We start from the raw sequence: 14,363 nt of genomic DNA, 5'->3' as shown, positions 1-14,363 counted from the left end.
GTTCTGATCTTTTATACATGATCAAAATATATAATTTTGAAAAAGAATTCGAGAGTGTCAGTAGAATATGTATCTACATGATAACTAAATTCTTAATATCATAATTAATTAATAATAACTTATTAGAAAAACAAATGGTCAATTTAATAATCATAATAGTTAAACAGTTACTTATGAACTGTAATAATTATTTTAAAACCAATCTAACAGTCTATCGGAAGAGTTTATAAATATAAATTCTCCAAAAAAAAAATATTATATATTTTTACTTACATGGTTTACTACCATGCACTCTTATCAACTTAAACATCATATCATATCCATGTAATAAGAGTATATTTATTATTTTATTGTCAAAAATTAGTTATATAATCTTATATAGTAAAATTTACAGAGGAAATTTAATACTGTACACTAAATTAAATTTATTAATATATTTAAAAAATGTGAAAATGATATATAAAAAAAATGGAAGAATATAGGTTGCAAAAGTGATGAGCGGTGGGTAAGGCATGGTTTGGTGGGTGGGGTTAGAGATGGAGGCCACGTGAGTTGATCCAAACTCACGTGCATAAAAACAAAAAGGAGTATGCAAAACACAGCAGAAGCTTACACAACCTAACTCAACTTGTATTACCTCCCATAAATCCTATTGCAGAAGATCACACACAGCAGAACTGTACTCTCTGCAATGGGGTCCCCCACTTTATCACTTCTCTACGGTTACCAAAATAACACCAGATATTAATATTATCTTAATTTCAATTTTCTATTTCAAAAATTTCTGAGTTAAGAATACGCATTCTCATGTATCATATTTCTTTTATTACTTTTATTTATTTATTACGTATAAGGAAACGGAGTGTTAAAAATAAAAAGATTCTGATGCGTAAAGACAGCGTACAAGGTTCATGCACGGAGTCGCAACCCTGTGCTTCCTCAACATAAAATATTGCTTAAAGCTCCTTATCGGCATCGACTCTGTTTGGTTACAATAATTGTTTCAGTGTTATTCTAATAAACTCATTAACAAATTAAAACAAAATGTAAAAAAAATCGATTGAGGCCTATTCAATAATTAACCACAACTTTTTCATGCAGGTACCACCATCTCACTATGCTTTACCAATATAATAGATTTTTTAGAGAATGAATTGCACAATCGTACTTAAAAAAACAGAAAGCAGAAATAAAATATAGAACCAAGAACGTGACACTCTAATTCTGTAGTGCAGTGCACTTTTTCAAGTACTAATTCATTTACTTTTTCTATAATATTTCCATCTCAATCATTAGTTATGTTTTTCAGATTTAAGTGGAGTCGGAAGCACACAACACAGAAGATAGATGAACACTGCAAAACGTATACCAGAAAAAAAAAAAAGATAATAGATTGGTTTGATTATTGAAACAAATTATATTACCTTTTAACAGTTTGAAATTGAAACATATAAAAAGTATATGAGAAGGGAAGGTAAATAAGAATTATCAATGTTTGAAGCAAATATAAAGGTGAAAAAATAATTTTATAATTATGCCATGTGGTGGCTGAGAAGGTGGTGACATTCCTCTGTTAAGGAATCAGTTTAGGGATCAGTTAACAAATCCATTTTAATTTAGGTGATTTAATTAATATGAACTCACCCCTCCCACTCTTGAGACAAGTCATGATCCTAATAGAGACATTCTTGTTAATAATCTAATTACAGAGTCGAAGCACAGTTCTAAAGGCTTTTTTGTTTTAATTTATGTTGTGTGTGTTTTGAAGGAGAAGTGAAATGAATATTTAATTAATAAAAAAGTTGTAATTAGCTGTGACTATGAGTTATGCCTTAAGTTAAGCCAACCGATAGGGAATAGAATACCATATCGGGTTCCTGCACGTCTTAATTGAATGGACACGTGTCGAATTCTCCGGAAGACCCGCACCCCATCACGTGATTAAAATGTATAGATACTTTCTCTCTTCACGTGGCCAACTCATCCATCATCGTTGCTGGCTCCACCATATTTACGTTAATTAATTATTAATTTATAAACTTAATCGCTTATGCATATGTATATATGTATGTATGGTTCATCTGTTAAATTTAAATGAAAAAGAGCATACGGGTCACATGAAGTTTTAAATATTTAAAAGTGGCTATGGTTTGTGTCTATTCTAATTAGATACTAGTCACATTTCTACTTCAAAAGCTTCTCCAATCAAAATATTTTGTTTTCCTGTGATAATGAAAGGTCAATTTAGTTACAAAAACTATAATTAACAAAAAAATAAACATTTTTTTACTTTTTTATAGTTTGCTTTTAAATTTCTAAAATTAAATGGGATTTAAATTAAAATAATAACATATATTATAAAACTCTAAAAACATTTAAAAAGTTATTTAAGTTTTTAAAAGTTCGTTAGTATGATAACAACATACAATATGAAAGTTAAATAGATAATTTGTTATTTTCATTAGTCTCAGTTGTGTAGGAAGTCCGCATAGGAAAAAGATAGTGAGTGAGTTAACTAGATTAACTCGTTGGTTTATTAAGTTATAATAAACATAACTAGTTATGAGACAGAGTAGATAAACCTACCTAAAATGATGATTAATTACTGTAATTTTGTATTAACTTATACAATATCTTATTTTTATATTTTTTATTATAATTTTGACATATTATTTATTTGATAAGATATTAATTTTACATTTATTTAGCTCATTTAAATTTTATCTAAAGATAAACTTATGAAGTGAAAAAAAAATGTTTATGTAAATTGAGTCGCAAATTCACGGGTCACCTCTATACATGTCGGACCAACTACTCTTTTAGTGAAGATACATTGTCATCCCTATTTTCACTCTCCTAACATTAGAACGTTTTGGGTAATTTTATTTTTCGGTTGTACACATATAATGCCTACAACTTTTCTCTGTCTAAAGGCTAAATTACATCACAAGTGACCCTTTCAGTCTCAATAATAAAAAACCTAAAAGAGCTGTACACGGTAATTTCTCTCAATAATTAAAAATAGTTAAATAAAAATAGTTAAAATTAGAGAAATAAAAGTTCGAGATGATGAAGTCATGACTAATTGGGTTGAACTAACTAGACACCGTGTTTAATGTTTAGTGAGTGAGCTTAATCATTGTGTCCATTTTATAATTTCTATTTAAAAATATTATTGGTGTGTAGCAATACAAAAATGAAAATTTAATTGTTATCCGCGTAAATAAGTTGCAGATTGACAACTTAACCATGTTAAATCATGTGTTGCTGATTTTCTACCGTTGATTTGTAATTTTGTATGTTTTTCCAATAATAAAATTGCATAATTGTGTGTTTGAACTTCTTGAAAAACGATGAAGAAATGGAATTGAAAGGGAGTAGAAATGGTAATTATATTGTGTAATTGTGTTGGTGAAGCATGAGAAAGGAGTTGAAATGTGGAGTTGAGTGGTAGTGGCATGATGTTGCAAAGTATGTATATAAAGTGACTCTTGAACTACTTTCTACTTTAGCTTTTGTGATGGAAGCGGAGTAGGTTTGTTGAAGAAAGAGAGAGTGAAATGAAGAAAAGAGAGTGAAGAAAGATAAGTGAAGGAAGGTAGTTTGTTGTTAGAAATAGGGGAGCACGGTTGACAGAGCACGTGAAGAAGCACTAAGTCACGTGCGATCATCCCCTGCCGTTGGTCTACCCCGCGTGCGGTGGGGACCAATTATCTTTTATGATGTCAGGCTCATGCATGATGGATGGATGGATGGTGCATGTATGAATGGTAGATGTATGGATGGTGGGAGTGGGTGTGGGTGTCACGTGGGGGTGGGAGAGGACCCACAGAGGGAGGGATGGAAAAGTAGGAAAAGGGGGAGAGTGGGGGCATGTGCTTTCCTTTCTCAACTGACCTGTCGTTTATGGCTGATTCAAATCTGAAAGCGATCCAATAAGAGAGACACTTCTTTCACATGACGTGCCTCACTCACGTGCCTCCCTCACGTGCCTCCCTCACGTGCTTCTCTTTCTTTGTCGTTTACCTACGCCTCATGCATGCCATCCAAGGACCCACTTCCGGTAGGACAAGTGTCTCCATCCACCCCACTCTGTCCCACATTCCATTACTCTCCTATTCCTATTCCTATTCCTATTCCCTCCACTTTTCATCTTTTAATACAACAATTCTTTCTATTCTCATTTCTCCTCTACCAAAACTATCAATATATCTATCCAAATATTTTTATTATATTTTTTCTTAAACTAATCAAATAAATACATTATTTACAAATATATTTACTTACACTACAACCAATAACAATGTAACACCACCCATTTCATTTTTCATTAAATAAACAGTGCTGTCACGGGAAAACTGTACGCCTAGAATTGTGCAATTATACTGTGACTAACTTTTTTTATATCTATATTATTAACACAGAATATATAATTACAAATGAATATAATAATACCATTTACGTCATATTCATCTTGATTGCTATTTGAAAGCGTTTAAAAATGAACCAACAGATTATTGGAAAATAATATAAAAACTTTACATCAGAAATCTTTAGAAGTGTTGAGATTACATAATTTTTTTACATTAAGAGCAATATTTTTTATATGGAAAATTTTGTTACAGCATTTTTAAACTTGTTAATATATATATATATATATATATATATATATATATATATATATATGATTGCAACGTAATATATTTCTTACCATTAAGAGAAATTAATGTGAGAATAGAAATAATAGAGATGATTTATGTAATTTCATCCAATCTCATAAATAGTTAGAATACTTTACTATAGAAAGTAAACCCGCACCTGCATCAGCTTTATTTTCTCTTCCAGCGTCTTTGCCAATTCTGATGCTCAAATTTGTATGGACTGGGCCATGATTTATGAATCAATGCTACTGTTGAGAGACTGTTTCTTCCTGCACCTCCATGCCTTCTTCTCTCACCTCCATAAATTTTCAAATTTCTGAAAATGCCCCTCTATAATATTCCGGATTACATAATCCGGAAGTCATTTTTTAAATTTGTAATTACCTTCCAGATTACATAATCCGGTAGTTTTTTTTCAGAAACATTATTACTTTCCGGATTACATAATCCAGAAGTCTTATTTAGCTTCCGAATTATGTAATCCGGAAGTCTTTATTCAAATGAGTTTCCGGATTACATAATCCGGAAACTACTCTATGGGTGACACAAGAAGGAGAAAAATGTATTTTCATATTGTATATGGAGGTGGCAGAAGAAGATATGGAGGTGCAGGAAGAAACAGTCCTGTTGAGATACACTCTAAAGCTCGAAAATAATCCAACACTCCAGATCCACCAAAAGCAAGTTTGAAAATCTGATTCGAGAACATTCACACATTCCATGCATCACCATGAGAATGAATTTTTGTCATTCGTTGAACATAGGTTTATGTGTATTGAATATTGTTCTAAACACGTTAAAGAGTTTAAATATATAAAACGAGTAACTTTGTACCTCTTTACCGTACTAGAGAATTTAAAATTAGTGACGAAATAGTGTCTGCTTATTTTTAAAAGTCTTCATTAAAATTTACTGATCCAGTAATTAGCCATAAAAATGCCATTGAAGAGGCTGCAAACAGTAGCTGCTTTGGTGGAGGGAAAGTTTGTGTCAATTGTAATACTACACCCTCCTGATGGTGCTTTCTTGATTCGTGACGTAATGTGACTGGAGTTCACACACTCATTGGAGGCAACTGTACATTTTGCTTTTTCTCTGTACGACTGTACCCAAATAAGTGATACACTTACATAGTGCAAAAAATTATGCTGCTTTCATGTTTATTGTGCATACTTGAAGAATCGGTACATGAATACTCCAGTTTTCAATTTAAAAATCAACTCCTATTCCATCCAGGTGGAAAGTAACTAGATTACACTGCTATCCCCTAACTCCGACTTGAATTTTACAATGGAGAACAATAATCACACCAAATAGATAGAAGCACATCATGCATTCCCCAAAGAGAAGAAAAAAATAATGCAGATCAAGCGCAACCTTTCTCCGTCATGGTGGAACTGACAACATTGTTTACAAAGGCGTAAAAGCATTGCCTGCAACAGTTAGGCATTAAAGTAGATTTCTGAAACTGGGGGGTATTGTCGGAATGACAGCAAACTGAGCAAGAGGAGGATGTGCTGCACTTTTGCTGCTCAGAACTGCAAGCAGCCAAGATGGTATGGGTGGCCTGCCTTGCAACTACCTTGAAGGTATCAAAACCTGCATCACCAATAGCTTCAACTTCAAGTGATATACTTTCATTTCAAGTAACAATTATCATTTGCATAAAAACCTATTTAACAGTTTTACAACATGCATTCAAGTAACAATTATCATTTGCATAAAAACCTAATTAACAGTTCTACAACATGCATTCGAGAAAAACCACAGCAAAATAACAAGTTTCTCTTAAACAATTTTTGTTTTGCTTGAGAAAATTTGAGAAACCAAGAAGAGGAATGGAATTTATGTTTGGCATAGAAGTGCATTCGGCCACATAAGTGATCATTTATCCAAAACAAGCTGAACTACGCACACATGCTACCTAATTAAAAATCAGATATGGATGGTAAAAAGTGTACGCTAAGCACCTATAAATATTCCAGCCAATAACGATAATGAAAATCTAGGGCAAAAATCTGAATTTCGATAACCAATTACCTAATTTTTTATCTCTGGTTAAGAGCTTCAGATTCAATTTAACAAGAGACTGGATCTCAGTTTTTGCATCGTCAGTTTTTCTTGTGCTTCCATCCTCGCAACTTCTAGCTAATATCTTTTCTCCATTGACAAGATCCACGTCCCTACAAGAGGAGAGCAGACTAACAAACTTGCCACTCGAGGAAGCTAAATCTGCCGAAGTTACCTGGCAAGCATTTCTCTCTTCTTCACCACAGGGAACACCACCCTGGATATTAGTAGGGACCTTTCTGGACAATGAACTTTCACAATATCCTTCTGGATGAGTAGTATGGTCCCTCACACTGTGTATCATCTCCTCACATCTAACCCTATTTTTCTTTTTCTCTTCCAACTTTAGGGTCGAGCAATTTTTGAAATTCTGGACACGTCTAGAATAGTCACACTGTTTTTCTTTCTTAGTGTTCCTCAAGTCTAATGCTTTCGAATGTTGATCCTTCAGTTCTGGGAAATTACAATGTTCAACTGATGTTTTACAAGCTCCTCCACTGCATGAGGGTCTATCTACTCCCTGCCGATTGCTGCTAGTTCTTTGACGAGTCAGTAGCATCATCTTTGCCCTGTCCACCATTTTCCAAGCCTTGTCAGCGTCATCTTTATAGACTCTCTCATTCAACGTTTTGTTAGTAGGACCACCTTGGACAGTGGATTGTTGCATGCTTGTGGAAGCCCTAGAATGTGAATCATATAATGTGCCATGTGATAAGGATCTAGAATCTTGCTTTTGACTAACTTTACTGCTAGGTTGATCCGCATTACAATGGAACTCTAATGAACCACTCCTCAAAGCATTCCAGTTTTCACGAAATGCCTGTACATTACGCTGCATACTATGGAAACCTGTGGCAGGAATTTTTCCTTTGAATCTGCTTAACCTATCTGATAAAGGAATAGCAGAAGGAGATAACACGTTCTGTTGTAACGGAGATGTTCTTGGTCTTTTAACCACCCGACTGCCTGTTTCCCTCACAATATCAAAGATATCAACGGTTTCACTGGGTTCACCCTCTGGCACAACATTTTGTTGTTCTGATTCTTCATTGGCATTGGTCTCCCGGGAAATAGCACAATCGTGACAAAACCAATCACCTTCAGGAACAGTATATCCCAGGCCAACACAGTATGTGTGTGAAGCAGTATCACAAAGATCACAAAGTAGTAGAAGATTTTCATCTGTCCCAGCATGACAAACACCACATTTGGTTTCAGCATAAGAATCTACAGGGCCAATTGCCACATTTCCATTAGGATGATAGGCCTACAAAACATAAGAGATCATTTGCATATTAACATTAGTGCATCTACTATTGAATCACCAGCTAGAATTAATTTATAAATTAGGAGATTATGATTTCTTCTGGTTCAGAAAAAAAAGAAGAAAAGAGAATTATGATTTCTTTGAACTTTGTGATACCTTGAGTGGTTTAAATAAGTTTTACACTAACATCTAATTTTGCCATTCACTTGTGACTGTCGTTTAATGAGTTTGATATGTCAAACTTACTAAATGATATGACAGCACATTAGCTAATGATGTATATAAACACCCAACTTTTGGTGGGACAATGAATAGCTACAATCAAACCCGTACAACGGGGCCGAATGATGTATAAGACGGTGAGGCAATAGCAATTCCAAATTTACACTTTGTTTGGATTAAGTAATGGAAAATGAGAGTGGAAAGTTTGTAAGTGAGTATGATTGATTTGAAAGATATAAAAATATTTGGTAATTTCTTAATTTAAACAAATATCAGAGTGCCCTAGCTATGACAATGAAAAAGGGTTAAGCATGAGAGCACATTGGCGTGGTCCAAACATTGTTACTTTGGCACAAACATAGACATAATCAATTATGATTAGGCATAATCGATTATGTCCTTGAAAACATAGGCATTCTAATATGTTTTACCTTACATAATCGATTATGGCGCAAACATAATCAACTATGTAGGTTTTTGGTGCAACTATGCAGTGATCCAGGACATGCATAATCGATTATGATTGGGACATAATTGATTGTGCATGGAAGAAAATCGATTTTGTGATCATGGTAAGTGAAGATATGGTTATTGGTTGTCCTTTGAATAATGACACAGGACTAAACCACTTGTGCCTTCACAGCGTCTTCATCCTACTCAAATGAGCTTCAAAGTTCACAAATCACAAACCACAACACTCGCAGGATGCTAAGTTCATAGGATAATGCCAATATGTGGTAGCTATGTTTAGAATAATGGCAGTGTGTGGAGTGTTGCCAGTGTAGTAACTGAGAGTGTAATGACACGTGATTATACCAAAAGAAAGTTCCACGTTGACTTTCCTTGCATTTTTTATCGTTTGAGCATGGGACATACAACCAAGGCTGTCCCACATATTTTCTTTTCATTTCTCCTCAAATCATCCAATTCAAACCACCAATTTTCCATGCAAATTCACTCCTTCACTTCCTCAAAAAACATTACTGGAAGCAAACAAAGTGTGAATGTTTGATTGCAGTTATGCAATGCAATATGGCATGAGTTGCATGAATATTTTTTTAGTGTCTTTTAAGCTTGTGTTTCCCTATTCAAGTCACTTTATAAAGCTATGATTATATCAATTTCAAGAATAGGATTGTTTCTTATTAGGTTTAATACGAGGGTTTAAATTTTAACAGCGAGCTGATTGCTAACTTCAAAAATAGCTTCCTACTGATTCTGCGGCATATTGATAAGTGTCATTATTTAGTGAAATTTCATGCAAAAAGCTAAGCACTTATGGTTTTAATTGTTGATTAAGTTAATACCCAACCCTAATTTGAGAAGTATTGAATTCAACAATATATTTTTGAGTCATGAGACTAATGAAACCATTTAATCCCAAATCTGTGACATTTTCAGGAAATTAAGAAAAAGATGGAGCAAATGACTAGAGGATGAATAGACAGGCTTTAGAAGATAGAAAACAAGGCCTTGAACATTCAAGAAACCTCGCTCAGGTGAGCTGTCTAGAGGCAAGCCTTGCTACAGTGATGGGCTCGCCTGAGCTTCGCCCACGACAAGCTCAAGCAAGATTTTGCTCGCCCAAGCGAGAATAATCTAGAGGCTACCTTTGTTCCAACAAAGGCTCGCCCAAGCGCCATGTCTCGCTCAAGCGAGAAGCGCCAAGACAAGAATGTTCCAAAGAAGGGGTGTTCTAAATCAATGGTCTCACTTAGCGACATTGGCTAGCTTGAGGGACATGTCACTAACCCAAAGAACGAAAAGGGTTATAAACGAATAAGAGAGGGAAAAAAGGTCTTGGAAAAACCCTTGAAGCTAGAAGTGAAGAAGCAAAACTCTCAACTCTCTTTTCTTGTTTTCCATAAACTTTTGGTGTTTGTAATGGTTACCTTGAGTAGCTAACCTCCTTTCTTTGGGATTGAATGTAATCTTTTCAAACTCTTATGTATTTTTTGGCGATATTTACATATGATATTTTGTTTCTACTTGATATTGGTATTTTCATTTCATGATTAAAGCTAGATTCTATCTGATCAATATACTATTTATTTTGATTCTTGGATTTAACTCTGAAGATCAATCCATGTAGATCCAATTCTGAAGAGTTCAAGTTATCCAATTTTGAAAAATATTTACTTAATAACCTTGTTATTTTGGTGGGTTTTCTAGATTTTTATACACTGGATGATACTTTTTTCAAGGTAGATGAATTGCATAGAAAGTATGAATCAGAAACCCTATTTTTTGGACTGCAAAATCAAATCCCAGAATGAATTGTAAGATTCGTTACCAATAATAAAACATGGCATATATAAGAAAATAACTAAAAACATATCTCTAGGATCATTTTAATAAAAATAAACATGAGATATAAAAACAATTATATATTAACATAATTCAAAAGGTCATCAGTAAATAAAACAAGTCTAAGCTATCTGATGGGCTTTTAAGTTTAAATTGTCCCTCAATTAGCTATTTAAAATAAACAAAATAAAATATAACAAAACAGAAATTTTAAAAACTCATTTGACGCATTTAACTTTCTACCTTAAGTTCTTTAAAAAATCATAAATTTTAAAGGCAGCAAGGCCCATACCCAATGCCCACACTTGAACTAGTTTTCTTTCCTTTCTTCCTAAACAATACCTTCTATCCTCGATACACTCGCTGGATACAACCTCTGCATCTCATCAGAATGCCCTTGACATGGATGCATCGCCTAGGACACAGTTGAAACCTGTGATGCATAAGGCAACTGCAATTGCCTTTGTTGTGGACTTCACAACATCATCACATTGCACTTGCATTTTTATGTTGAAACCCGCAAGGCAATTGCATGATAGCGCTGTGGTTCCAAAGTCGTGGGATTCACTTGGAGATCGCATATTGCATCATCAGGCTTCTGAATCGTATCAAATCAATAGCATCGATGCATGCTATACTAACTGCCGTGACTTTCTTTACTATAAATATTTTACTCTTAGGTAGTTCTGCTGTTGGGAGTAAGAGCAACAAGATTGATGAGACATACTCTATGCCACTGAATATGGGTTAAAGGCATATCCCTATTCCCTAAATTAAGACACCGATTAGGGAAGATATTCTTCATCATCTTTAGTTATCTGACTTCAGTACTTGTGTTGATTGCATCAAAGGCAATTCACAGCCAAAACCAGAAGTAAGAAAACATGTGCCATGATGTGTTATAACATATTGACAATATACTGCCCGACATTTAGAATCACGGAGCAGTTTATATCCATTCACTACTGACACCCAACCACCTGCATTTACCATATAAATCGCTAATACTGGAAACTAACTACCTCTACGTGTCCTTGAAAATCGGCACCAATCGGTTACTTCATACTCATAAGCCTATAAATATCATCTCACAGAGTGTTCTTGACCAACTTAATATCTTTTACTCACTTCTATTTAAACATCTTATAATTCTTTCTTACTGACTTGAGCATCTTGCAGGTGGACTTCCACTCGGACTATCATCATCAAAGCTCGACAATCCTTCATTGAAGAGATCGGCTCATCTGATTAACCCGGATTCACCACACCACCTTTCTTATGGGATTATGTGTCCATATATGTGTTTTAGAATTAATTAATCAATCTCTACAAGCTTGTTATATCAGCCTTAAATTTCCATAATCCCTAAAAGATATGCACTTTTAAGAAGACGATAAATAAGTAAATGCGAAAGCTTGGTATGATCAATTAAATAATAATCATACATAAGAAAGGTAGATGAAAAGAACCTGGTCACGATGAGGGACCTTCACGTCCCTAGAGAAAGAAAAGACGCCAGGCATAGAGAGCCTGCGAACGTTGGAAAATCTCTGGCGACAAATTGGGCATCGAGACTCGTGCTTGGACCATTCCATGATGCAGACAAAGCAAAAGTAGTGGCTGCAGCAATCGATTTCCCCTGCGATGGAAACCCCTCGCCCCGCGTAGCAAATCCCGCAACAAACGCTCTCTTCCTCGTCCTCATCCTCCTCTACTTGGGATCTCACTCTCTTCTTTGGAGAACTCAACGACGCCGACGACGATCCCATCCTCGCCGGATCTCTCTTCCCCTTCCGATTCCGAATCACACACTGTTCAGAACCATACGATGAAGAAAGCTCCACAGCCACAAAACTTTGTTGCTCTGGCCCAACTCATCTTTGTCTCGTCTACACTCTTATGATTGGGCCAAAGGCCCAATTTCCCGTATGCATGAGACGTGGCCGGTTTGAACTTTTCCGGGAAAAAAACAAAGATCAAAATTATTTTTGTTAATTCTTCGATTATAAATATTTATTATACAGTATTAATAAATTTTTAGTTAAATCATTTTTTATATATTTAAAAAATATACCTAGTTGCACTACCATTTACTATCTTTAATAACATTATCGTAGTTATATTTATATATTTAAACTGTTATAATACATAAATTTCACGTCTACTTTTTTACACTATAAATAATATAAACATAACATTATAACATTTTTTTAGATAAATAATACTATAAATAAAATTAATTTAATATATCATTTTTTTAGATGTCACTGAAAGATTTTTTTTTTTAAATTATATCAATTTTCTATTAATCACATTTTAATGTTTTCTTAAAAGAATTATTTGATCAAATCTATTTCTTAAAATCAGTCAAAATAAAATAACTAAATAAATAAATTACTAGAAAAATATTAATTTTCTGTTATTTTCACGAATTTTTTCTCTACAAAATATCTATAAATATTTATATGAATGAAAAATACATAATTTAAAATTTTCTTATTAAATTATATAATTAAATTTTAAAACACACTATTTAAATCTATACAATCTTCATTTTTATATCTCTGAAGTATCTACAAAATTCTTTTATTGAATTTTAGAAGTAAATTTTAAAATTATATTTTTTACTAAACAATTTTTATCAATTTTAGTCACTGTTGTGCAAGAATAGTAACAATCGTTCCAAGCACATCAACCATTAGGTATTTGGATTTTGCATCAACTCAGTTATTGTCATTAATCTTTCAATGTCTTTGTTCGTGATTCAATTGCACACTCGTTAATCCTCCACTATAAACTACTAGTTAGGGTTTTGTTTTGTTTTTTACATTGTTAAATAGTTTGTAAAATTTTTGATTATGATTTGGTATCTAATTCTACTTTGATTCATTTTATTTGGTCAGCGTCACATTCTTCTTTTGCTTGTTAACCGTGTCTATACATTTTTTTTAACATAATGTGTTTATATTTTGCGAGTCCTAGTTTTAGATTCACACTAAAATATTATTTAAAAAACTTATGTTGCTTGCTTTGTAATTTACAAATTTATAAAATTCTTATTTTTCAATTTTATTAGAGTATGGAAATCAAGCAGGTGTATCTCAAGTGAGTCAAAAAGATAATATGAGAATTATGGAAAACATACATGTTGTGGTAGAAAAAATTATAAATGGTTGATATAAAATTATTGTAAGGTCCTTATCAACACATGTTGATACTTCCTATCATTATTCATTGTACAACTGAGCACACTTTTTCTGAATTGAAAAACATTATTATGTATGGTCTAATTGGTTGGGTTACCACTATCATAAACACTATATGTATATGATTGCAGAACATAAAATAGCTTATGCAAATAAAAAATTAAAAAATAAATAAAAATTAAAAATATTTTAGAAATGTTTCAACCTTATACAAATTTCACTCACCTCCTAAATTACAAATAAAAAAATATTTTATTGATTAAACGCATTATACTCTAATTTTAAATTTATGAAAGTGAATAGTTAGTTAGCTCTAATTCATGATGGAAGTTGAAGAGTTTTAATGAAGTTCTTTCTTTCTTTGTTTATAAAAAAAATAAGTTTTTTGTTAAAAAATTATATATGTTCTATATAGACATCATTTTTCCTCCATTTCTTTTGTCATAATGGTGCATCTATGCATACTTATTGTGGTTTAGGATTACTAGCTAGTACATTACCATCTAATTGAAAGATAGTTCTTTTACTATGAAAATTTTCTTGTAAATCTTTGTTCTCTAAAGTATGTTTTTTAATTTTATTGACAATAATGATCATTATATTACAAATAAAAAATTTAGAACAATTATA

General features: G+C 33.0%; 1 protein-coding gene across 1 annotated transcript; it reads right to left on the bottom strand.

Moving 5' to 3' along the window:
• Window positions 1-5,792: 5,792 nt before the first annotated feature.
• Window positions 5,793-12,445, bottom strand: LOC137807684 (uncharacterized). The gene is made up of 3 exons (XM_068608442.1): window positions 11,997-12,445; window positions 6,702-7,998; window positions 5,793-6,260 (listed from the first exon to the last, which is right to left on the bottom strand). Exons 1-3 carry the CDS (start codon window positions 12,294-12,296, stop codon window positions 6,028-6,030), a joined length of 1,830 nt encoding a protein of 609 aa, XP_068464543.1. The 5' UTR covers window positions 12,297-12,445; the 3' UTR covers window positions 5,793-6,027.
• Between the last annotated feature and the right edge of the window lie 1,918 nt (window positions 12,446-14,363).

Source organism: Phaseolus vulgaris, chromosome 3 (assembly GCF_051622355.1).
Source record: "Phaseolus vulgaris cultivar YP4 chromosome 3, ASM5162235v1, whole genome shotgun sequence".
In the NCBI taxonomy this organism is placed as follows: domain Eukaryota; kingdom Viridiplantae; phylum Streptophyta; class Magnoliopsida; order Fabales; family Fabaceae; genus Phaseolus; species Phaseolus vulgaris.
The sequence above is the reverse complement of the archived record's forward strand: the minus strand, read 5'-3'. Positions and strand labels throughout refer to the sequence as shown.